This window comes from Lepus europaeus, chromosome 4 (genome assembly GCF_033115175.1).
Source record: "Lepus europaeus isolate LE1 chromosome 4, mLepTim1.pri, whole genome shotgun sequence".
Lineage (NCBI taxonomy): Eukaryota > Metazoa > Chordata > Mammalia > Lagomorpha > Leporidae > Lepus > Lepus europaeus.
Genome location: NC_084830.1, coordinates 166,346,742 through 166,369,455, shown reverse-complemented (window position 1 = coordinate 166,369,455; position 22,714 = coordinate 166,346,742). Strand labels below are relative to the sequence as shown.

The 22,714-nt window shown below is 57.1% G+C and overlaps 3 protein-coding genes across 4 annotated transcripts; 1 reads left to right on the top strand and 2 right to left on the bottom strand.

Annotated features, from left to right (window-relative positions):
* Positions 1-292: 292 nt before the first annotated feature.
* Positions 293-13,905, top strand: ARF1 (ADP ribosylation factor 1). The gene is made up of 5 exons (XM_062189367.1): positions 293-378; positions 11,783-11,966; positions 12,081-12,191; positions 12,345-12,469; positions 12,607-13,905. Exons 2-5 carry the CDS (start codon positions 11,819-11,821, stop codon positions 12,766-12,768), a joined length of 546 nt encoding a protein of 181 aa, XP_062045351.1. The 5' UTR covers positions 293-378; positions 11,783-11,818; the 3' UTR covers positions 12,769-13,905.
* Positions 13,906-13,991: 86 nt separating this feature from the next.
* On the bottom strand, positions 13,992-16,945 carry C4H1orf35 (chromosome 4 C1orf35 homolog). The gene is made up of 7 exons (XM_062189366.1): positions 16,641-16,945; positions 16,509-16,554; positions 16,322-16,404; positions 16,155-16,227; positions 15,926-16,011; positions 15,232-15,363; positions 13,992-15,137 (listed from the first exon to the last, which is right to left on the bottom strand). The coding sequence occupies exons 1-7, from the start codon at positions 16,883-16,885 to the stop codon at positions 15,020-15,022; spliced, it is 783 nt and encodes a 260-aa protein (XP_062045350.1). The 5' UTR covers positions 16,886-16,945; the 3' UTR covers positions 13,992-15,019.
* A 3,511-nt stretch (positions 16,946-20,456) lies between these two features.
* Positions 20,457-22,622, bottom strand: MRPL55 (mitochondrial ribosomal protein L55). 2 transcript variants are annotated; one of them, XM_062189364.1, is made up of 4 exons: positions 22,524-22,622; positions 22,043-22,128; positions 21,629-21,830; positions 20,457-20,682 (listed from the first exon to the last, which is right to left on the bottom strand). In XM_062189364.1, the coding sequence occupies exons 2-4, from the start codon at positions 22,066-22,068 to the stop codon at positions 20,533-20,535; spliced, it is 378 nt and encodes a 125-aa protein (XP_062045348.1). In that variant the 5' UTR covers positions 22,069-22,128; positions 22,524-22,622; the 3' UTR covers positions 20,457-20,532. The 2 variants fall into 2 exon arrangements, with proteins under 2 accessions (XP_062045348.1, XP_062045349.1); XM_062189365.1 differs by having other exon boundaries at positions 22,043-22,125.
* Between the last annotated feature and the right edge of the window lie 92 nt (positions 22,623-22,714).

Here is a 22,714-nt window from a genome sequence, read left to right as displayed (position 1 = left end):
ACGCAGCACCCTGGCTCTGCCGCCCACGCATCCGCCGCGACCTCCCACTCCACACCTGCTACACCCGCAGGCGCAGGCGCACTCGGAGGCCACGCCCCGCGGCCGGCCCAAGCGCGCGCTCCTGCGGTCGGCGAGCGTGGGGGCAAGCGTCTCGATCCCGGGCGGGGCGTCGGCGACCCCCGGCGCAGCCAGCCCCAGTCCCCGGCCCCGACCGTGGCGCCAGCGCGCGTGCGCCGCCAGCACCAGGGGGGCGGGCCTCCCGGCGTGCCCGCCCCTTCCCGGCGTGCCCCGCGGCCGCAGGCGCTGACGTGGCTGCCGTCAGAGCCGCCATCTTGTGGGAGCGCAACCAACGCCTGGCTCCGAGCAGCCGCCGCCGAGGTGAGGGCGCGGGGTCGGGCCTGGGGCCGCGGCGGTCCGGAGGCTGGGGCGGCCCGAAGGCGTCCCCGGATCGCGGGGGCCCTCGCTCTCCGTGGCGGCGGCGAGGTCCGGCCGGGTGAGGCTGGGCCGGACGAGTCCGGGCGGGGGTCGGGGCCGAGCAGGCCGGGCCGAGCTGGGCAGGGCGGGTCGAGACGCCCCGGAGCCCCGTCAGGCCCCCGGCGTCGCCCCGCGGCCTCCTGGCTCTCTCCTGTGTCCTCCCTCTCTCCGCTGGCCGCAGCCCGGAAGTCCGCCCGGGACGGCGGCTCTCGGGAGTGTGGGGTCGCCCTCCCCTCGGCCTCGCTTCCTGCCCAGGGCCCCCCGTGCGCAGGGGGCGGAGGCGGCCCGGACACCGCGGGGTCGCTTCCGCATTCCGGGGCGCGGGCGGGTGGCGTGCGGGCGCGCCCGTCGCCTCGGGGGCCGGGAAACTGAGGCGCGGGCGGCCCCGCGACGCCGTCAAGGTCACGCGGGTGGCGAGTCCGGGTCCTGTGTGCCACCAGGGCGGCGGGCCTCGCGGACGCCTCGGAGACGTGGCTTCGGTGCTGCGGTGGGGGCTTCGTGAACGCCAGGGGTCCGTAAGAAGGACTCGCCCTCCCCCGCGCAGGCCGCGAGCAGCTTGGACGGCGGGGGCCGCTGTGCGGCTCCGAGGGCTCGGCGCTGTCCCGGGCGGGGGCGCGCCCCGTTGCGCCCGGCGGCGAGCTGGGCAGGACCGGGCGGGGCGCCGGGGCCGGGGCAGCGTCGGTGCGGCTCCCGGGCTGGAGCGGCCAGGCGGGAGGTCTCGGAAAGGCAGTTTTTCCGCAGGGTGTGCGGAAGGGGTCGGGTGGGGTGGGCAGAGCAGTGTCGCTCCGGGCTTGGGGTGCGTCCGCGTCGCTGCGGCGGGAGGGCCGTGCTGTGAGGCAGATCTGCGGAAGTCCGGCTGGAGAACCATTGGAAACGGCCGGTTTGGCCAACAGCTGACTCACCGGTCTGCTCGCGTTGAAGGAAAGTTAGAAAGCAAAAACTGGTCGTGTGTGCGCCTTTCGCGCAGTGCTGTGTGGAGAATCCTGAGACCTCTCCACCCGCCGAGCCACCGCTGCCCAGACGAGGCGGTTGAAGCCGCAGGAAGCTGCGCTTGGCATTCCCTTTTCCCTTCGGTGGAATTTGGTTTGGTGACCCCCTGGGTCAGATGGCCGGGGCAGTAGAGCCAGCCAGGAGGCAGAACTCGCAGTGTGTTCCTGGGGGCCGACAGGGTTGCATCCGTTGTTTTGTTTGGGATGCTTCACATTGGGGGCTGCCTTGACGTAAGGACGTGAGTGTGCTCTTAATCACAGACGAGGTCAGCAGGCCAGGCTTGCCGTGGCGCTCCCCCGTTCCTCCATCGACCTTCTGCCTTCATAAACTTGGAAATGAAGTGCCCATCTCTCAGAGGTGTTTGGGAGAGAAGGGTGAAAGAGCCTAAGTGGGATACAAACGGGCCCTTTTTGTCCTGGCGTGCATGCTTGCTGGGGAAGCCCTGCCCGCAGCATCTGAGGTGGTCTCCTGGGAAGTAAAGGATGACTGGGGGTGGGGATGTGTACCTGTTTGTGAGCAAGATAGACTTCGGGATTCCTAGTCACACTGTCAACAACATCAGATTCATGGCTCTGGTAGTTAGAAACCCTTGGAAATGCAGTTGTAGCTTGCTGGTTGCACTGTTCTGGAAGATAATTTGTCATTTCAGGTAGTGCGGTGGATCACATGGGCTGATTAGCTTAAAATAAAAATGTTGCACAGAATTTGACACAGACAGGCTCTTTATTCCTCGACAATCTCCTGGCTCCTCTCCCAAGTCTCATTCCTCAGCCTCCGGCAGGATTGGAAGGAATGGTGAGGCTGTCTGATCCGGTCTCACTTTGAAATGTCCCTACTGGGTCCTTGTGTTCTGGCCTTTGTACACACTGTGCTAACACAGCGTCCGATGATAGCAGACAGGAAGGAGTGGTGCTTCTTACAGGCCCGATCATAGGGGGAAATTTTTTAAGTGACAAGAAAAACATCCAAGGTGACAGATTTTTACACACATACACTTGGGAATGGTGTGATTTAGAAAGCATCTTCCCACATCTTTGAGGCCTGGGTGGAGGATCACTGCTAGTGTACAACATGAATGAATGGGAGACTTGGGGGTCTCGATTCCTGCACATTTTGGGACATTAGACATGTATGGTAGGGACAGGCATTTAGTTGTTTGTTGTTGTTGTTAAAGATTTATTGATTGATTTGAGAGGCAGAGAGAGAGAGGAGTCTTCCATCTGCTGGGTCACTCACTCCCCAGATGGCTGCAACAGCCGGAGCTGCGCTGATCAGGAGCCAGGGACCAAGAGCTTCTTCTGGGTCTCCCACGTGGGTGCAGGGGCCCCCATCTTCTGCTTTGCCAGGCCATAGCAGAGAGCTGGATGAGAAGTGAAGCAGCAGGGACCCGAACCGGTGCCCATATGGGATGCCGGCACTGCAGGCAGCAGCTTATGCTCTATGCGACAGTGCCCAGACCCAGGCATTTAGTACCTGGCTCTGGCTCCTGACTCTAGCATGCTAAAACAGACCCTGAGAGGGTCCTCCTATCAATTTTATTTAGGTGCACATGGCCTAGAAGACAGTTTGTAGATTTTTTTTTTAAGGTTCATATATTTATTTATTTGAAAAGCAGAGTGGCAGAAAGAAAGAGATCTTCCATCTGCCACTTCACAGATAGCTGTGCAACAGCCCTGGCTGTGCCAGGCTAGAGCCAGGAACTCCATCTGGGTTTCCCACATGGTGGCTGGAACTCGAGTACTTTAGCCATCATCTGCTTCCCAGGTACATTAGCAAGGAGCTGAATTGAAAGCAGAGTAGCTGGGCCTGGAATTCACACTCTTAAGCGGTGGCTTAGCCTGCTATTGTGTCACAACACCTGCCTCCATCTCTGGGTTTTTATCAGGCATGTTCCTGAAGAGTAAAGGCAGAGTTAGATGCCCCAGCTTCTGATCGCAGGAAGCAGGACAAAGTGCATTTTACTGTGAGGCTTGCTGTTCTCTGGGTGAGAATGCAGTTCCTAACTGTCCAGCCCATTAATCTTTAGGGAAAATGCTATCTGTTAATTTTGGTGTTGAATCTTTGCTTAAAATATTTAGAGCCACTTGGCAGTTTTTGTGTTGTGTCAAAGTGATACAAGAGCCTGCAAATCCCTGGGAGAGTAAGTGAAACGTGTTCTTGCTGTAGTTGTCAGATCCCTGTGGAGAGCAGTGGAGAGGGTTTGGAAGGTGCTGTGCGTGCACCTCTCCCTCCTGCCTCATTTGCTCAGCTGGTTCACACTTCGATGTAACTGTGGAATAGCTGCCATTCATGTTGAGTGGTATGGAGAAGCCTACCTGCAGATGTGTATTGCTGACCTTCATTAATGTTACTTTATGACTGTTCTCTACTTAGGGCAAGTCACCTGTGAGGTGTCCCAAGGAAGACGGTGGGGAGGAAGCCCCTCTGGGTGAGCTTGGGGGCTGTGGCAGTGAGGGAGACAGAAAGCTGCTCAGCTGGTGTGGCTTGCATCCCAGTGTAGGGGGGTGTCACTTGACAGGTGACATTTGACCAGAGCTGTGAAGAGTGAGTCTGTGCCAGAAGCTGCTCTTGGGCCTGAAGGTGGGCTACATGGAGTGTAGGAGGGGTGCAGAGCTGCCTGGTTCCTGGGGGGCCTCTGTGGCCCCCAGAAAGGGCATTTGGCAACTGTGGGAGCATTTTTGGCTCTTAGGTTGGGAGGCAGCAATGATGACACATTTCGTGTGGCTTTCCTGTAGGTGGAGAACTACGAGTGATTCTCTATCCCCGATGTGCTTTCTGTACAAAGACACGACTTGTGAGTGTGTGTGTGTGCATAGTTTTTTCAGATGTTCTGAATTTTCCGGGAATGCAGCTATCATGTGTATCAAGGGTGATTTATTCTCTACAGAACCTTCCCAAGAGTTCTTTGCTTCCAGGAAAAAAAAGTTGCTTCTCAGACATGGTGCTGCCTGGAGGGTTGAACGAGGGTTGAATGTGTGGCCACACCTTGCCCTAGCTGCTGGCTAGGGTGGCTCTTCCATTGCCACCTCTGTCTTCTGCCTTGAAAAGCACAGCGCTGGAGTACACGTTTCATTAGTAGTCAGTCCCTTGGTCTCTGGGGTCAGTGCAGTGGGGCTCCTTGTGGTTGTGTGTTGCTGGCAGAGGCTGTGTTCTAAAGCACACACACCAAGGGCACCGTGTTGCACACCACAGTAGCCAGACAGGTCTGGGCCAAGGACTGGACCTCTTGGCTGACTGTTGTACTGAGAATGGGGTGGAGGTGGGGGTAGGAGGGAGTTGCTGGGCATTGTACTGGGGAAGGTCAGAACCTTTATGTTTTGGGAGGGAAGGAGGGTGATTTTGATAGGAAGCCTAGGAGTGGAAACACAGTGTTGTCTGCGGATCAGGGTTGGTACCAGAGGAGACGTGGGACCCAGGGACTCTCTTAGGCCAGTGAGAAGCTTCTAGGACTTGGGAGACCTCAGCGGGTGTGTGGTTACAGGGCTTCCCTGACAGTGGGGCTGCAAGGACCTCTGTGTGCGGACAGCGGCCTTTTCCGGGGTCTGGCTGACCAGGCAGTTGTAGAAAGATGGAGGGGCTTAGTGGCAGCTCTTACCTTGCTGCTGGCTCTTTACTTCATGCAAAAGAGCAAGTCTCTTGCTCAGGAAAAAAGGCTGCATGCTTTTTAAAAATTTATTTATTTATTTGAAAGACAGTTAGAGCCTCCATCCACTGGTTCACTCCCCAATTTGGCTGCAATGGCCAGAGCTGTGCTGATCCGAAGCCAGGAGCCAGGAGCTTCTTCTGAGTCTCCCACGTGGGTGCAGGGGCCTTTTATTTTCAAAATGAAAATTCCCAGAGTGAGTGAGTGGTACAGGAATTAAGGTGCCTCTTAACCATATACATATCCCATACTGGGGGTACCTGGGTTGAATGATCTGTGTTCCTGCTAACTATGTACCTTGGGAGGCAACAGATAACCACTTAAGTAGTTAGGTCTCTGCCACCCACACTGGGGACCTAGATTGATTTCCTGGCTCCTAGCTTCAGCTGTTGCAGTCATTTGGGGAGTGAACTAGCAGATAAAAGATCTATTCTGTGTCTGTCTACCTTTCCAGAAATAATTTTTCTTAGGAAACAAAGTTTCCTGAAGGCAAAAATCTAGTACTGGAGATTGGCGTAATCACTTCTGAGGCGCTGGGTTAATTTTCTTACAACCTCCTTCCTGCTGGGAAGCCTGCCTGGCCCCTCAGAGTAGTTGGGAGAAAGAGTCACTCAGCACTAGTTGTTGTTGGTGCTGTTCCCTTTCTTCAAGCGTTGTGGAAAGGGGCCTCCAGGACATGGAAGGCACAACTAGGACAGGATCTGCGGCCTCTTGGCCACACCTCGCTAAGGAGGCAGGTTTGTCATCAAGAGGTCAGAGGGGCAGGGTCTTTGTGAATCCTGACTGGGTGGGTTGAGATTCAGGAAGGCTGGCCACTCTGTGTCTTTGCCATACTGCTGTGGTGACCATGGTCTCCTCCAGTTTGGTTTGATGGTGTGGGTTGTTTTGGTCTGGGTTTTTCCCAGTGGCAGATCCTTCTGGCTTCACCACTTATGAGGTTAGGTAGAGGCTATCTGTGTTCTTTGTAACAGAGGAGAAGGGAAGGCCAGGATATGTGGGTTTACCCCAGAAGCCCTTGTGCTTTGTGACAGACTAAGAGGTCTGTTAGAGCAAGGCAGAGGGAAACACCTGCAGCGCCCAGCACCTGCCACGATTTTGTGCATAACAGCATACAGTTGGAGGGCGTGCAGCAAGACTCGCCTTCCCCGAGCAGACACCAAGCCAAGCAGCCTTGAACCCAAATGTTGCCTGCCTCATAAATGCCTTTTAGCTCCATGCAGCGACTGTGGGATGCTTCGGAGGTCTTGATAGCCCAACTGGCTTTTTGCTCAGTTGTCCACATACAGATTTCAGAGGGACACACATGTGTTTGGTGGCGGTGACCTGACGCTTAAGAGGGAAACACAGGATGTAAATATGCAGTCAGTAAGTGGACAGGGTGCTTTAGTGTTCCTATCTCTGAAGTCCATGAACTCAGTTCACTGGCTAGAATCACATGAATGAAACTTATTTCTATTTCTAATCTGATTTAAGGGTTTCACCTTAAATTTTAAGCAAGGAGCAGTTTGAATTGAATTTCACCGAATATGATTAGCCCACTTAAGATGCAGTCCTGAGGGGCTGGTATTGTGGGACAGTTTAGGTAGGCAGTGCCAGCATTGGTTCAGATCTCACCTGCTCTGCTTCTGATCCAGCTTCCTGCTGATGTGCCGGGGAATGCAGTGAATGAAAGTTCAAATATTTATGCCTCTGCCACGGGTGCAGGAGACACAGATGGAGCTCCTGACTCATGGCTTCAGCCTGGTCCAAACCTGGTTGTTGTGGACATTTGGCAAGTGAACCAGCAGATGGAAAAATCTCTTAGCTGCTTCCTCTCTGTCTCTGTGGACAGGCACAGCACAGAGCAGCTGTGTTGCAGACTCATCCTCTGATGGGCAGGGGTCCCTACATAAAGGGAGGGGCTTTCATGTCTAATGGGTTCCTACAGAACATCCTCAATGTTGTGTTCTACAAAACAAGCAGCAGACTCTTTGGGATTTGCCTTCAGATGTATGACAGATTTCTAGAATTTCTCTGGTTGGAAGTTCAGGCGGCCTGACTGGGTCCACAGAGCCTGTTGGGCTGTGTCTGCTGGCATATTGTGTGACACGATGTGTGCTGCAGCCTGTGAGGTGTGCTGCTTGTCACTGGTATCTGCACATTCATTTTCCTGTTACACAGGTTGTCATTAGATAGTAATGATGTCATATGGTTCTCAATTGTGGAAAAGCGTCAGATCAGCAAAAATAAGGTTGTGGCTGATGGGCATGATAATGGCTTGAGACTTTGAGTTGAGATGTGCTGAATTCTTGTGTTGCTGTACAAAAAGCAGTTTTTGCACATTATGACATGACTGTATCACATATGAAAGCAGGAGAGCTCCTGTAAAAATCAAAGTCCCCAGGAGTGAATCGAATGCTCCTGAAATTTTTAGTGCAGTTGGAAGGCTATTGCTCCTTAATGAAGCCTCTCAAGAAAATGTTTTATAAGGTAAATAAAATTTACATGTTTTCCATTGGAAGTTGTCAACTTTGTTATTTTTCCTCAAATTAGGTATTAAGGATTTATTTATTTGCTTGAAAGAGCTACAGAGAAAGAGGTAGAAACAGAAAGAAGTCTTCCATCTGCTGGTTAACTTCCCAAATGGCTAGGCTGAAGCCAGGAACCTGGAGACTTCCATCCAGGTCTTCCCCCATGGGCGCCAGGGCCCAGTCACCCGGGCTACCTTCCACTGCTTTCCCAGGCACCTTAGGTATCTTAGCTAGCAGGCGGCGGCTTAACCCGCAGTGCCACAACACCAGTCCCTCAAGTTAGATGTTACAAGCTGTGATTCGGAACTATGCTTGGTTCATACTTGAGTTGAATAGGACAGTTGATGTCACTGGCTTTCCGTTTGAATGGTGCGAGTCCTGAGTCCTCTTTACCCAAGGGAGGAGCAGCCTGTCAACCCTGGCTCTCTGTCTCCTTATTTAGCAGCAGGGGGGTTGTATGGTCAGCTTGTCTCCTTATTTAGCAGCAGGGGGGTTGTATGGTCAGCTTCCTGCCTGGGCTGTTTCCTGCCCACCTTTATTTTAGTCAAGGGCTCTCTGGCTTCTGCTGCAGGGTCCCCAGGAGGAATGACAGACGGTGTTGGCTGATGGCGCAGATTCCCCTTTAGCAGCTGAGCCAGCGAGATTGGATCTACTCATTGATACGAATAGACCAGAGTTCACAAAGTGACATTTTCTCCTAACCCTCATTCAGGAGGTCCTGCCCCTGACCAAAAAGTAGCAGGGATGGGATGGAGTGAGCAGAGCTGTGGTCTGCTTTGCCGTGATGTATAAAGGCCAGCTGGTCCTAACCAGAGAGAAGACATTCCTCTCAAAGCACCTTTCCTTGCTCAAGGAGAGAGCTGTGGTCTGGCAGGAAGGAGAACCGTTCAGGGCAGCCCTTCTGGTGGTATGGGGATCACAGGATGCCCTCTGGAAACCTGTGTTTTCACTGCTTACCTAATAACAGGGTAATTCAGGTGAACTTGAAAAACAGGTTTAGCTTGTGTGCAGGTGACATTGTGGAGGAAATGGTGAATTAGCAGTTGGGCTGGGCAGTGACTGCAGGGGTCACTGGGACTCATCCCCACTAGGATTTTGTCCGTTGTGGGCCTGTTAACAGATGGATGTGCCAAAGCAGGAAGCGTTGCCTATCGTTGGGCCTGTGTAGGTAGCAGGGTGTGCTTGTGTGCTAGTCAGGTGGTGTGACAAGAACCACTTCTACAAGGGAAAAAGAGAAGCACTGTGGGGAAGGGGCTTGGACCACTGGTTCTCACAAGCCCTGCTGCTCAGGCAGGGTGAGGGTTAGGGCTGAAGAGCAGGCCAGGCCCAGTCCATTGGATTCTTGAGTCACAGGCAGTGCATGTGTATGCAAATAGAATCATAGATGAGATCCCTGCAGCATAAGTCCTGGTAGCCCCCTCTTCCTCACCTGCCTCTAGGTACGGCACAAACGATGTGGGTGGGGAGGGCAGGCCTCCTACCCCATAGGTCCTGCCTCCGTTTCCCAGTGTCCAGTGGTGCAGTGACGGTGTTGGGACCGTGAGTGCTGTTTGTGCAGAGCCAAGTCGACGCTGATACAGGCTGCTCTGGAGTGCATTGTGAGAGGACCTCTTCCCTTTCGTTCACCTTTGTCCTCGTGTGTTGCTTTTTTCCCAGTGCCCCAAGGAATTGCCAGGCTTAGTGTGAAAATATGTTGCTGCCTGGTGGCATCTCCCTCCTGTGCCATTCTGGACAGGGTCATGAGGAAGGGGCAGATTGCTGATTTTTCTTTGTGTTGTGCTCAAAGCCCTCATTTTGAATTTTTCGTTTTGGCAATCTCTTGTTTCTCCAAGATTTTGTATAACTTGTTGATGCCAGTGTGGTTTGTGTTTGGTGATTGGGTCGCCCACCCTCCACGCTCCTCTTTAAATAGTCTTCCATTTCTTGTCTTGTGTGTTTTCCTCCAAGTTCTGTTTGTTTGTTTGAGGCTTTTCAAAGAGGTGGCAGCTTCACTTTATGGAGGTCAGGTGCCACAATCCATATGGTTTTTTTTTTTCTTTTTTAAAGATTTATTTATTTATTTGAAAGGTAGAGTTACAGAGAGGCAGATGGAGAGGGAGAGAGGTCTTCCATCCGCTGGTTCACTCCCCAGATGGCCACAGTGGCCACAGCTGTGCTGATCCAGAGCCAGGAGCCAGGAGCTTCCCCTGAGTCTCCCACGTGGGTTCAGGGGCCCAAAGACTTGGGCCATCTTCCATTGTTTTCCCAGGCCATAGCAGAGAGCTGGATGGGAAGTGGAGCAGCCAGGACTTGAACCGGCAGACATATAGGATGCTGGTACTGCAGGTGGCAGCTTTACCCGCTGTGTGTGTGGACAGATCTGTGGGGCTTTAGGCCTCTGTTTTTTTCTGGAAGCTCCTTTAGCCCAGTGTTTCTCCCTGCATCCTGCAGGACTGAGGACATGCCCTTGGCCCGGCCCTATCTCCAGTATCCCAGGCACACCAGCCGCCTCTTCTTCCCTCCAGGTGTGTCCAGTCTGCTCGTTAGCACAGTAAAGGTTTCCTTACATCTCAAAACTCCTGTGGTTCTTTTTGGATAGATGATGCGGTTCCCAACCAGACAGAACAGCAGAATCCAAGGCACAGACGCCAAGGTGAAGGGGCCCTGCTGTCTGGGGGGCTGGTGGCATCAGACCAGCGAAGGGCGCTTGGGCAGGACAGGGAGGCTGTCCTTGTGGGGTGCTCACCAGCGGCTGGGAGGCTGGTGTTACGACACAGTGGATAGAGCTGCTGCTTGTGACACTGGCATTCCCTATCAGAGCACCAGGTTGAGCCCTGGCTGCCCTGCTTCTAATCTAGCTACCTGCTAACACACCTGGGAAAGCAGCAGAAGATGGCCCGAGTGCTTGGTGTCTTTAAAACAAAAACAACAACAACAACAACAAAAAAAAAACAGCTGTAATTCAAGACACGTCAGGAGTCTGGCCATCTGAGGTGTAGTGTGTGCCGTGTTGTCCAGCTGTCTCCCTCAGAGAGCCTCTATTGCACACAGGGGCAAGTGTCATAGGCAGTCCTGGCCTGGGCACTGGAGGGGGATCCCAAAGTACAGAGCCTCAAGGAGTGTGGCGAGGTCTCCAGCAGCAGTTAGGCGCCAGGGAGTGTCTGGGCCTTGCCTGCACTCCTGTTGGAAACTGTGTCCAGTGCAGCAGTGTTGGAAGTGAGGCCTTTTGGGAGGAGCCTAGGTCAAGGTCCTGCCCTTAAGAGTTCATTGGTGCCGCTGTGTAGGAGGGCTTGTAGGTGTGGGTTTGTGTCCTCTGAGGTCAGAAGGTGATCCTGACTTCAGTCTCCAGAGCTGTAAGCAGTATCACCTGCTGATGGAGCTGCCCAGGCAGTGTCAGGACCCTCTGTCCTGTACCTGCTAGTCAGCACACAGTGAAGGTTGCATTCTTAGAGTGCTTTTTAAATTTGGAGTTAAACTGAAAGTGCCTACTGGGTGGTACGACCAGGGCCCCCTGGGCAGTGCAGTGGCTGGGAAGGTCCTCAGGTGTCTCAGGCTGGGCTCTGATGATTCTGATTCTGTATCCTCGTGTTGTTGTCCTGCTAGTGGACCCTGAGGGCCATGTGTGGGTCAGACATGGTACATGTCCCTATGTGATGGAATGTGATGCCCAGGGCTTCTTGTTGTGTTCTGTGAGTGCTGCCTGTAGATTGTATGCAGAGCTCCTTGGCCTGTGCTCCTGAGACTTGCCGTACGCAATCTTCTCTGGCCCGGGGTGGGGGTGGGGGGGCTGTTGGCTGCTTGTCTGGAGTTTTGTGGGGGAGAGATGTTAGATGATGCCGTGTCAGATCCTTCCGCATGCCCTGGGAAGCACGACTTCAGGTGGTGAATGGTTTCCCCATGCTGCGTGGCAGGGGGAGTCCGGGAGTCCCTTGCAGCATCTATGCTTTCCTGGATGAGTGGGCTTGGGAACTGCTTCCCAAGATGCTGACATCCCTTTTCCCCAGCCGTGGGGAGCATGAATGGATAGGTAGGCAGGGTTCCTTTTCTGTTGCTCGTGTCCTGCCCTGTGAATTGAGGCACAGGGATGGGAGGTGTGTGTGTATCCTCAAGGGATTGGTCCCTAACTGTGCTGCTGGGCCCATGACTCGCCCCACAGAAACAGACCCAGCATCCTTTGTCTTCCCAGGTCTCTGGCTGTTGTAGCTTCCACGTGTGCACGATCATGGGGAATATCTTTGCAAACCTCTTCAAAGGCCTTTTTGGCAAAAAGGAAATGCGCATTCTGATGGTGGGCCTGGATGCTGCAGGGAAGACGACGATTCTGTACAAGCTGAAGCTCGGTGAGATCGTGACCACCATCCCCACCATAGGTGAGATGCTAGGCCCTGGGCACAGGCTTGGGGGGAAGCCCAAAGTGGGACCGTGGCTGGGGGCTGGGTTGGGCCCTGGTCTTCCAGGAGACACTTTTGCAACTCTGCTCCCAGGTTTCAATGTGGAGACCGTTGAATACAAGAACATCAGCTTCACCGTGTGGGACGTGGGTGGCCAGGACAAGATTCGGCCACTGTGGCGCCACTACTTCCAGAACACCCAAGGTGAGAGGAGGGCCCGACCTCCAGAGCATGAGTCCAGGGCAGCATGGAGGCCAGGAGGAGCCAAGCCCTGCAGCCACAGTGGCCAGCGGTGACCTTCAGGAGCGGGGTGTGTGGGGTGTTTTTGGCATTTGTGTCATGCTGGCTGTGTTGCAGGCTTGATCTTTGTGGTGGATAGCAATGACAGAGAGCGAGTGAACGAGGCCCGGGAGGAGCTCATGAGGATGCTGGCTGAGGATGAGCTGCGAGACGCAGTCCTCCTGGTGTTTGCCAACAAGCAGGTAGGCAGGCACCCAGCCCAGCCTTCAGGGCTGTGCCCTTGGTGGGGTGGACGGGGAGGGCTTGAGGTAATCTGGGGCTTTTGCTCTGGGGCTGGACAGTTTTGCGGCCCCTTCTGCTGACTGCTGCTTTTCCCCAGGACCTCCCAAATGCCATGAACGCAGCTGAAATCACAGACAAGCTGGGGCTGCACTCCCTACGCCACAGGAACTGGTACATTCAGGCCACCTGCGCCACCAGCGGGGACGGGCTCTATGAAGGACTGGACTGGCTGTCCAATCAGCTCCGGAACCAGAAGTGAATGAGAATCCCCCTTCCCCACCTCCTCCTCTCCACCCTCCGCTTTCCTCTCATGTGGCAAACGTGCGACTCTGTGGTCCTGAGTGCCAGAAGCTGTCTCCATGGGTGGGTCACAGTGTGCATCGCACCCTGCTGTCCCTGTGCAGACGCAGCCTGCAGCCAGGTTCTTATTTAATGTAAATAGTTTCTGTTTCCACTGAGGCAGTTTCTGGTACTCCTATGCAATATTACTCAGCTTTTTTTTTTTTTTATTGTAAAAAAAAATCAACTCACTGTTTAGTACTGAGAAGGGATTTGGGCACATTGACACCTGCCCTCCAGGAGTCTGTGGCTGTGTTAAGAGCTAGATGTACCTCTGGGTGTTAGATCTGCTGAGATCTATTTAGTGGTTGGTTTTAATCTGAACTCAGTGCATTTTTAAAAACAGTTTAAAATACAAGATAAGGAGAACACTTGAACACACAGCAGGGAGACTGCCTCGTGTGGGGTTTGCAGTAACAGCCCGAGTGCTGGTCCATCGGATCGTCTGCTCCCCTTTGGGGACAAAACCACCCCATGATGCACTCTGCATGGCTGTCTCTGGGTCACCCTGCATTCCATAGCGTTGTGCTTGTGCTCCTGCTCACATGGTCACCTGGGGGAGGGGGCTGGGAGGCCAGGGCGTCCAACTCTCCCCTCAGGCCCCCCTTGGTGAAGCACGCGGCCGGAGTAGGAGCCTGTCGTTCCTGGCACCCACTCGCTCACGCACTTGCTCAGACACGTTGGCGGGATGTGTGGGGTCTCACCAGCAGGAGCGCGTGCAAGCTGAGAGGGTTGGCCCGTTCTACAGCCACAGCCCCCGGAAACACCCCGACCTCCATGTGTGAAGTAGCTTTCTCTCCCTCAGCCTGCAAGGGTCCGATTTGCCATCGAAAAAGACCTCTACTTTTTTTCTTTTGTATTTTGATAAACACTGAAGAAGCTGGAGCTGTTAAATTTATCTTGGGGAAAACCTCAGAACTGTTTTATTTGGTGTCGTGGAACCTCTTACTGCTTTCAATACACGATTAGTGATCAACTGTTTTGTATACTTGTTTTCAGTTTTCATTTCGACAAGCACTGTAATTATAGCTATTAGAAATAAAATCTCTTAACTATTCCCTGGCTCTCCAGTGTTTCAGTGCCTCAACCGCCAGACAGCCTGTCCCCTGGGGAGGGGCCGAGTGACCCAGGAAATGGAGCTGTATGTAGGCTTCACGTGGTGCTCTGCGTCCCAGCCTAGCTCAGGTCTGTCCTGCCGTTTAACCCCACCACCTGGGACAGAGGCTGCCAGCTGTTCCTGCCTGCAGCCCCCACCCCCAGGCAGAAAACAGTATGGGGCCTCCCTCAGTTCCTCTTGATACCTTGCCCTCTGTGGACCACTGCCCTGGCCAGGTGTCCCTGCCTGCCTTCACCTGAGCACAATCTCAGCTCTAGCTGGCCACCTGCAGGGTGAGGACCTGCAGAGGGGCTGGGGTGTGGTCTGGATCTTACCCCATCCCCACAGAAAAGGTTTCCTGTGTGTGTGCACAAGCACACAGGAGCGCAGGCTGGGCTGTCTGTCCACACCTATAAGCTCCAGCACCTTCATGTCCCCAGAAGCAGTCCTGCAGTCCCTTGTAGGATGGCAGAACAGGGCTTCCACAGGTGAGCAGGCAGGCAGGTGGGCCCTGGGGGCCTTTGGCTCCCTGCAGGCCCCCACTCCCAAGCTGCCCCCACACTGTCGTCCCTCTCGGGGAGTCCTCCCAAGGTTCTACCCTGGCCATGTGGGAGCACGAGGGGCTCCCTTAGGGTGTTAGTGGTCACTAGGGCCCTGGACAGGAAGGACAGGTGCTGGGGCCACCTTCCATTCTGTGATGATACACTTTGCTTTTAATATAAACTGAAGTACAAAACTGATGTAAAGAAAAATAGAAGTAGCCACACTCAGCCATAGCTACAGCCTCAGGAGGGCCGGCCTGGGGAGGCTGCGGTGGGAGACAGGACAGAGAAGAGACCTGTCCTGGAACACAGGCTCCCCTGTGCCGGGAGGGCCGGGGGCTGAGGCAGGGCCACAGAGGGCACCCTGGGCTCGCAGTCTCCCTTCACTGGGACCTGGAGGAAGTTCCACAAAGCAGGCCCCTGCTCCTGAAGCCCAGCAGGCAAGGCTAGGGTCCCTCTGCCTCGACCTGAACAGGAAGGGCACCCTGAGGGAGGTGCCCACTGGGACCTGCACAGGCCTCCACGGCAGGGTCTCAGGCATCAGAGTCTCTGGCGTGCCGCTGGCGGGAGGGGCTCCTCCCACTGTCCCTGCTGTCACACCGCCTCTTCTTGCAGCAGGGGGAGTTGCAGTCACGCTGGCGGGGTTCAGGCCTGGGAGACAGGGATGGTCACTCAGAAAGGAACCAGCGTGGGGCAGCTGTCCATCTAGCCCAGCTCCAGTCCCCCTCCCCCCAGGCTGCCCTACCGAGCAGGGGATGGGGACGAGGAAGAGGTAGTGGCCCCTCTCCTGTGCTCCTTGTCTTTCTTCTTTTGTTTCTTGTGTTTCTTCTTCTTCTTTCTCTTCTTTTCTTTCTTGCTTTTCCTGTGGCTCTCAGAGCTGCAAGGGGGTGCAGAAAGGGCCTCAGCCCCAGCCCTCAGGGGACAGGAGACAGCAAGCACTGTCCCGGCCAGAGGAAGGTGGACACGCTTGTGCTGTCCACCGCGGCAGCCACCAACGTAGCGAGCTCTTCATGCTTGGTCCTGGTCAGCCCCTCAGCCAAACAGACCACATCTCAAAGTGCTGGGCGGTCATGTATGGCCAGCAGCCGCACATCCTCACTGTGGCAGAAAGAAAACTCCCCAGCAGATCCAGCAGTGACTCAGCTCTGCCTCCCCTCAAGCTAGCCAGGGCCAGGCGCCATGGTCCTGCCTGCACCTCCCCCCAGCTCAGCAGCTGTCCTGACCCCAACCCCTCTTGGCAGGCACATTCAGCCTGGAGATGGAGACCGGCCCTGCTCACCCGCCGAGGACAGCCCAAGAGGGGCTCAAGGCCAGCCAATCCTGGCTGTTCCGTGGGTGCCATCTGTGAGTACACGTCTGTGGGAAGAAATCCCGAGCTGCACCCCCCGCCCCCACTACACACACAGACCCCTGAACTCCAGCTCACGAATGCCCCTTACTCAGGCTCCGCCTTGTCCTCGGCGCGCGGTTTCCTCCTGGCTGAGGCCGGTGAGGTCCCCCGCCCTCCATTCTCTACGCGGTGGTGCTGCGGAGGAAGCGGCGCTTTGGCGAGGGCGCGCAGGTTGACCCCAGGCCTCGGGGAGACCCGCCCCGGGCGTCCCCCATTCCCCCCCCCCCGCCCCCCCGGCAGAGGACCCCAGCGCGTTCGGGCTGGGGCAAAGAGGTTACCGTGAACACCGACAGCCCCAGCTTGGCAGCCTCTTTGTCCTCCCGGGACAGCGCCACTCGGCCCGCGGAGCCACTGCGGGGACACGGAGGTGAGGACGCCCCTGGATCACCGCCCGGACCCTGCTCCCCGCTGGGCACCTGGCTCCTCCTCCCCGCGACTGCCGCACCTGGAGCTGCCCAGCCCCAGCAGCCGATCCACGCCCTTCTCCTCCGGGTCGCCGGCTTCCCGCTTGCAGATCTCCACGAAGTCCTGCGGGGTGCGCACAGGGCCGGGAGAGAGGGCCCGGCGCACACCCCCCCCCCGTTCCCGCGACCCCCGTTTCGGCCCCCAGCTCGGCCCCCGCCCGCGGTTACCTCTTTGCTCAGGCCGGTGGGCTGCTTCTTCACGTTCTTGTAGCCTCTGCGAGAGGGCCGGGGCACCGTCAGGGCGCCGTCGACCGCCCCCGCCCTCCGCCCGCGCCCTCCGCCGGCCCCGGGGACACTCACAGCGCGGCCAGCAGCGCCTCGCGCTCCGCCTCCCGCACGGCCGCCAGCTCCTCCTCGCGGCTGGGTCCAGCGCGCGGCTCCCGGCCCTTGGCGTACCAGGTGAGGTCGCGGCCCTTCTGCCAGCGGCCCACCGGCGCCATCAGCGAGTTGCCCAGGTAGTTCTCCCGCTGCTTGTCGGTCTTCACGTCCTCCCAGTTGAACTGGTCCTGCCCGCCGCGCACCCCGCCGCGGCTGGACCCGAACATGGCTGCAGTGCCGCCGCCCGGGCCCCGAGGACTGTCGCAGGGCTCTGGCCTGTCGCCGCGCCTAGCCGCGCCGCGACGTCACGCCCGCGCCGGGTCCCAGGGCGTCGCGCCTGCCAGCGCGTCACGCCCCGGCCCGGCCCCGCACGCCTGCGCACCACCGCCCACCTCGCAGCGAGCACCTACGCAAAGCACCTCCCGACTGGGCCCCCGCGCCTGCGCAGTGCCCCGACGCCGAGCGGGCGCTGGAGGGGCTGTGGAGCCCTGGTGGGCGCGGGGCCGCTCCCTGCAGTCTCTGCCGATCGCCGCGATGCAGACCGAGGAGGACCAGGTTCCGGGTGCGGCTCCGGCGAGGGCCCCTGCCCCCCAGGCCGCGCTCTCCCCGCAGCTGCTGGGCGTCGCGGGAGGGGACGGCGGTTACCGGAGCGAGTTTGGTGGGTTCCTTTCCTCGGCTTAGTATGGAAATAAGCCGGAACAGCTTGCGAAGAAGTGGGAAGTTTGCTTCCCATTTTGCAAGGCTTTCGGGAAGTGCACGCGGTTTTAAGGCTTTGCTGTCTTCCTTGGGTCTTTCTGTGGGGGTGCCCATTGGACCGGGTTCCACACACTGCATGCCGATAGCGGGGGTCTCTCGGAGACAGCCCGATTCCCCGTAGGGGGCTCAGCTAAGTTGAAGCGGAGGCCGGCCTCGCAGCCGTTCTGCACGAGGCGTTCCCGCAGCGTCTGGGGGCCCGCAGACCCCTAACCCCCGGACAGGGTCAGGTGGCAGGCCAGCGGGCCGTGAGCAGCCCGGCGACCCGCTTGCGGCTGCCGCCCCGCCTGCTGCGGGTGCTTGGGGGAGTGAACCAGCAGATGGAGAGCTCCTGCTTTCTTTCTCTGTCGCCCTCCGCTCCGTTCTGCCTATCACATAAAATTTTTTTAAGAGATTTATTTATTTATTTATTTGAGAGGCAGCGTTACAGAGGGAGACATCCACTGGTTCACTCCCCAAATGTCCGCAATGGCTGGAGCTGCGCGGATCCGGAGCCAGGAGCCAGGAGCTTCTTCAGGGTCTCTCACGTGGGTGCAGGGGCCCGAGCACTTGAGCCATCTTCCACTGCTCTCATAGGCCGCAGCCGAGTTGGACTGAAGAGGAGCAGCTGGGACTCGAACCGACACTCATATGGAATGTCGCTGCCACAGGCAGAGGCTTAACCTGTGCTTAACCACAGTGCTGGCCCCATAAACTCGTTTAAGTGTGTCCCTTAAACTGCTGTAACGTTACTAACAAAGTCCAGAGCAACTAAGAAGCTGCTCAGAGCTGGCCCTGGGTCGCTGTCGTCACTCTGAGCCTGTGACTCAGTGTCAGGGAAGACAAGTCAGTGCACTTCTGGAATTCTCAAGTAATTGGGTTGCTGCCCCATACAAGGGAGCCCTGTGTGGAGTGCATGGCTCCCTGCGGGCATGTGGGGAGTGAACACACACACTCTCATTTGCTCTCAAATAAATCAGGAAAAATCAATAAAAATAGAAGCCCCCCCTCCCCCCAACTTTGAGTGCACTCACAGGCCAGGTCGCCCCAGCCCCTGCACAGCAGTTTGTTCTTCCTAGACTGGATCGCACTGAAGTCGTCTCAAGTGTAGTAGCAGGTGGTGGGTCGCAGGTGCAGCCCTCGGTTTATGCCACTAGAGCTGTCATAAAAGGGACCACGGGGGTGGGGTGTTTCGGGTCCAGGTTAAATTCCAGCTTGGGACACCTGTGTCCCGTATCAAGAGTGCCTGGTTCTGGTGCTGGCTCTGCTGCTCTGATCCAGCTCACTGCTAATGTATACCCTGGGAAGTAGCAGGTGACGGCTTAACTACCTGGGCCCCTGCCACCCACAGGGGAGACCTAGGTTGAGTTCTGGACTCTTCTGCCTGGCTGTGTGGATGTAGCAGGTGGAAGGTCCCTGCCTGTTTCTGTTGTTCTGCATTTCAAGTAAAATGAAAATAAATTTCAAATTTTAAAACTTTGTAGTAGCACAAAAAGGACTGGAGAAGACATCAAGGAGCTGGCTGCCTGCTTGATTCTGGGCGTTGTGGCTTCCTCCAGACCCTCCCATTCTTTGTGTCCCAGTGGGTAACCTCTCAGGACCTTGACTGCTCTGACCAGTCCAGCTGCAGGATTTTCCCAGCAGGCTTGAGCCCAAGCTGGGGCCTTGAATGTTCCTAGACACGGAAAAAGTTCCTGTAAGACACCTGTCCTAGCACTGAGCCAAGGAGAACCTCGTATAATGTGTACATCCTGGCTCTGCTGCCGGCATGGCTCAGTGTGACATCCGTTCTCACACTGTGGAACCATCAGCCTGGCACTTGGTGCTTCTTTCTTTGGGATCCCCTCCAGCCCCATCTCATGACAGTCTGGGGTGCCCCCTTAGGGGAATTTATGTTTCCACTTGGGCTATCCATCCATGGACTCAGCTTGGCAAAGCAAACACTGTCCAGAACCAAGCAGTAAATTTGCTTATAGATCAGTCTGTTATTTTTAAAGTAGCCTGAACAAACAGCTCCACATCTTGTTCATCCCTTTATTCTGACTATTGATTAAGCATTTACCAGGCACGATGCCAGGTGCAGGGACAAGCCATGAGCTTGCAGCCTGGTTGGGAGGACATGTACTGTGTCTCAGGGAGACTGAAGCATCTGAGGCACAGGTGGCTCAGCCACAGGGATGGAGGACCAGGGAGATGGGAGAGCAGAGTTAGTGTTGAGCTTATTTGCCCAGCGAGCCACTGGCCACAGGGCAGATGTCACCTGGGTGGCACATTCCTAGGTGTGCCGAGCAGATGTCAATCTGGATGACAGCTTAGCTGGACTGAGAAGGGAGGAAGTCGGGGGGAGAGGAGCCCAGAAGTCCATCCCAGCTGGACACTGGAAGGCACCGTGACCTTGTAGGGAGTGCAGACAGGGCTGGGCATCCATCCTAGAAAATGACAGAAAGGGGACTGGAGGGAAGTCACTTCTGTAGCAACCCCACAGGGCAGCTGCAGGTGGGATGGACATCCCTAGACGAGGCCAGAGGGGACAATCAACAGAAGTTCAGACAGGCTGGTCCCCAGGACACATGCATGGACACTGGGAGTCCTGGTAAAGGCACAGGACAAGGAGCTGCAAGCCTCCTCTGGGTCTGGTTATGGGTTGGGTGTGCAGGAAGGTGGCCCAGCAGGATACGAACCACAGGAGCACAGGGCAGCAGCTGGCTGCACGCGAGTGAGTATTTGGCTGCCTGGACTGGTGGCTCCCCCGGTAGCCCCATTAGGGAAGGCCCAGGGTGGGTGGGGAGGCAGGTGTAGCCTGTGCTCTGGAACATCCAGCTACAGAGGACCACTGTGCTCAGTCTGGAGACCAGTAGCCCTGGGTGCTCAGAGGCTGGGGTCAAGGGTACTCTCTGACTGGCAGCCAGGGGCGCCTGGCCCTCAGTCATTGTGAACACTCACAGGCTCTGTCCTACATGGAGCCAAGACCTGCCCCCCCACTCTGCACCTGGGAGCCCCACCTAGCTCTGAGCCAGTGCTTTTCAGAGGTCCGGCACACACCAAGGAAGACGCTAACACACGTGGTGGCTTGGAAACGCATCATGTACAGACAGGCACCCTGCAGTCCTCATCACACGGGCAGACAGCTCTGAGTCACATTTCACTTCTGGGTCCAAAACCGTCTGTAACGCTCCACGTCAAAGTCATCGGCCAGCTCTGGGTCCTCCTCCTTGGGTCGGAGTTGAGCCCCACGCTTGTGGAGCCGGGCCCGGCGCTGCTCGGGAGACAGGGTGTCTAGGTCCAGGGGCATCTGTGGGGAGCAGAGGCCAAGGTGTGTCTACAAGGCCCAGGAAACACGAGGGCTACAAGGCCTTCCTCTGACCCTAGCTTGTTTTTATTTTATTTTTATTTTTTTTGACAGGCAGAGTGGACAGTGAGACAGAGAGACAGAGAGAAAGGTCTTCCTTTTGCTGTTGGTTCACCCTCCAATGGCCGCTGTGGCTGGCGCATCTCGCTGATCCGAAGCCAGGAGCCAGGTGCTTCTCCTGGTCTCCCATGTGGGTGCAGGGCCCAAGCACTTGGGCCATCCTCCACTGCACTCCTGGGCCATAGCAGAGAGCTGGCCTGGAAGAGGGGCAACTGGGACAGAATCCGGTGCCCCGACCGGGACTAGAACCCAGTGGGCCGGCGCCACAGGCGGAGGATTAGCCTAGTGAGCCGCGGCGCCGGCCCCTAGCTTATTTTTAAAAACTTCTTTATTTGAGAGGTAGAGAGGAGAGGTAATCAGAGAGCTCCCACCTGCTAGTTCATGCCCCAGATGCCTGCAATAGCCAGGGCAGGGCCAGGGGCGAAGTTAAGAGCCAGTATCCCATGCGGGTGGCAAGGCCCAAGTCTGTGCGCCATCACCCGCTGCCTCCCAGAGTCTGCACTGGCTGGAAGCTGGACCCAGGAGCTACAGCGGGAATTCACCCAAGTCTTCAGATCCGGGACGTGGGTGTCCCAGCCACCATAACTGCTGGGCCAAATGCTCACCGCCCCTGCACTCGATTTTTCTGTTCTTTCTTTCCCTTCAATAACTTTATTCTCTTAAAGTCCTTTTTCTGCTTGTCTCCCTCAGATTTGATTTTTTTAAATACACACAACTCACTGATCCGATCTGATTTTGCTGCCTGGAGTGGACCTGCCTGCTACCACGTGGTGCGGTGGCCACAGCTCCAAGTCTGTCCCGAGCTGACCGGCCAGGGCAGGCGGCTTACCAGCAGCATGCGGCGCGGCTCCCTGTAGCGGATGTGGATGGTGGAGCCATCTTGCTTGACCAGCAGCACGGGGTAGAGGCGCGCGTAGGCCTGGCGACGCAGGCGAGCGAGAGAGGCCCTGCTGCTATCCGCCCACCAGGGGGACACGTGCAGGCCGCGGGGCCTGGGGGCAGCGGTCTTCATGGCAGTGCGCCACAGCAGGCTGCACACAAACGCAGGCGCTGGTCAGCCAGCTGTGTGACAGCCTGGTGACCCGTTAGGGGCGGGAAATGCCTGCAGACTCGTGAGGAAGACACAGCCCATGGCCGGGCAGCTCTGATCTAGGGCACCACCACAGGGGCGGCCAGGCCTACGGACGGGGGTGGGGGGAGCCCTGTCCTGATGGTGCTCCAGCGCCCTGGCGACCGTGCTTACCCCAGCGGGCTGCCCGCAGCTGCCATTCCTCCTCAGAGCCCCGGGGACACGCGCAGGGGTCAGCCGCCGGCCCTGCTCTCCACCTGCTGGGCAAGGAAAGAGATCTTTTGCAAAAGTACTTCTTCCACCCACTTGGCCCTGAGAAAGCCCCAGAGAACCTAGCCGCTGCCGGACAGGCACACAGAGCGGCCTTTAGGATGCAATGGGCTGCGAATCCCGCGGTCGGAACAGGCGGGTCCTGACGTCAGCCAGCGCACGCCGCGGGGAAGCCGCCCGGGGCGCGCTCGGTCCCGCTGGTCTTCACCGAGCCCCGGGACGGAGGGCTCCTCCGGCTGCCTGCGGGCGGGGCGCGGGGCAGAGCCGCCAGGACCGCGACTCTCGCCAGAGTCCCCGCGGATGGCAGGGGTCCGGGGAGAACGGCTGTGCCGCGGCTCCCCCTACGCGACCCAGGGACTGCTTCTGGTCAGCCCCAGGCGCTCACCTGCGGCCGCCGCTGTCACCGTGGACCAACTTTGCTGGTCAGCAGTTCGGATCCCGCCGGCCACGAGAGGGTCGCGGCCCGCGTCGCGCGGCGCTGACGTCCAGCTGGGCGGGGAAGGCGCGGCGGTGACGCAACCCGGGGGCGGGGCCGCGCGGCGCCGGGAGTCTCTGGGGGCGGCGTGGGCGGTGCCG

Bases quoted from the DNA above. Each gene is read 5' to 3' on its own strand.
- ARF1 (XM_062189367.1), top strand. From the start codon at position 11,819: ATGGGGAATATCTTTGCAAACCTCTTCAAAGGCCTTTTTGGCAAAAAG. The intron at 12,192-12,344 runs GTGAGAGGAGGG...GCTGTGTTGCAG, and splicing joins CTACTTCCAGAACACCCAAG to GCTTGATCTTTGTGGTGGAT. The intron at 12,470-12,606 runs GTAGGCAGGCAC...GCTTTTCCCCAG, and splicing joins TGGTGTTTGCCAACAAGCAG to GACCTCCCAAATGCCATGAA.
- C4H1orf35 (XM_062189366.1), bottom strand. From the start codon at position 16,885: ATGTTCGGGTCCAGCCGCGGCGGGGTGCGCGGCGGGCAGGACCAGTTC. The intron at 16,228-16,321 runs GTGCGGCAGTCG...GTGTCCCCGCAG, and splicing joins CTGGGGCTGGGCAGCTCCAG to TGGCTCCGCGGGCCGAGTGG. The intron at 15,364-15,925 runs GTAAGGGGCATT...ACCCCCTTGCAG, and splicing joins GAGGACAAGGCGGAGCCTGA to CTCTGAGAGCCACAGGAAAA.
- MRPL55 (XM_062189364.1), bottom strand. From the start codon at position 22,068: ATGGCAGCTGCGGGCAGCCCGCTGGG. The intron at 21,831-22,042 runs GTAAGCACGGTC...GTTTGTGTGCAG, and splicing joins GCTGCGGGCAGCCCGCTGGG to CCTGCTGTGGCGCACTGCCA. The intron at 20,683-21,628 runs GTAAGCCGCCTG...TGCTCCCCACAG, and splicing joins AGCCGCGCCGCATGCTGCTG to ATGCCCCTGGACCTAGACAC.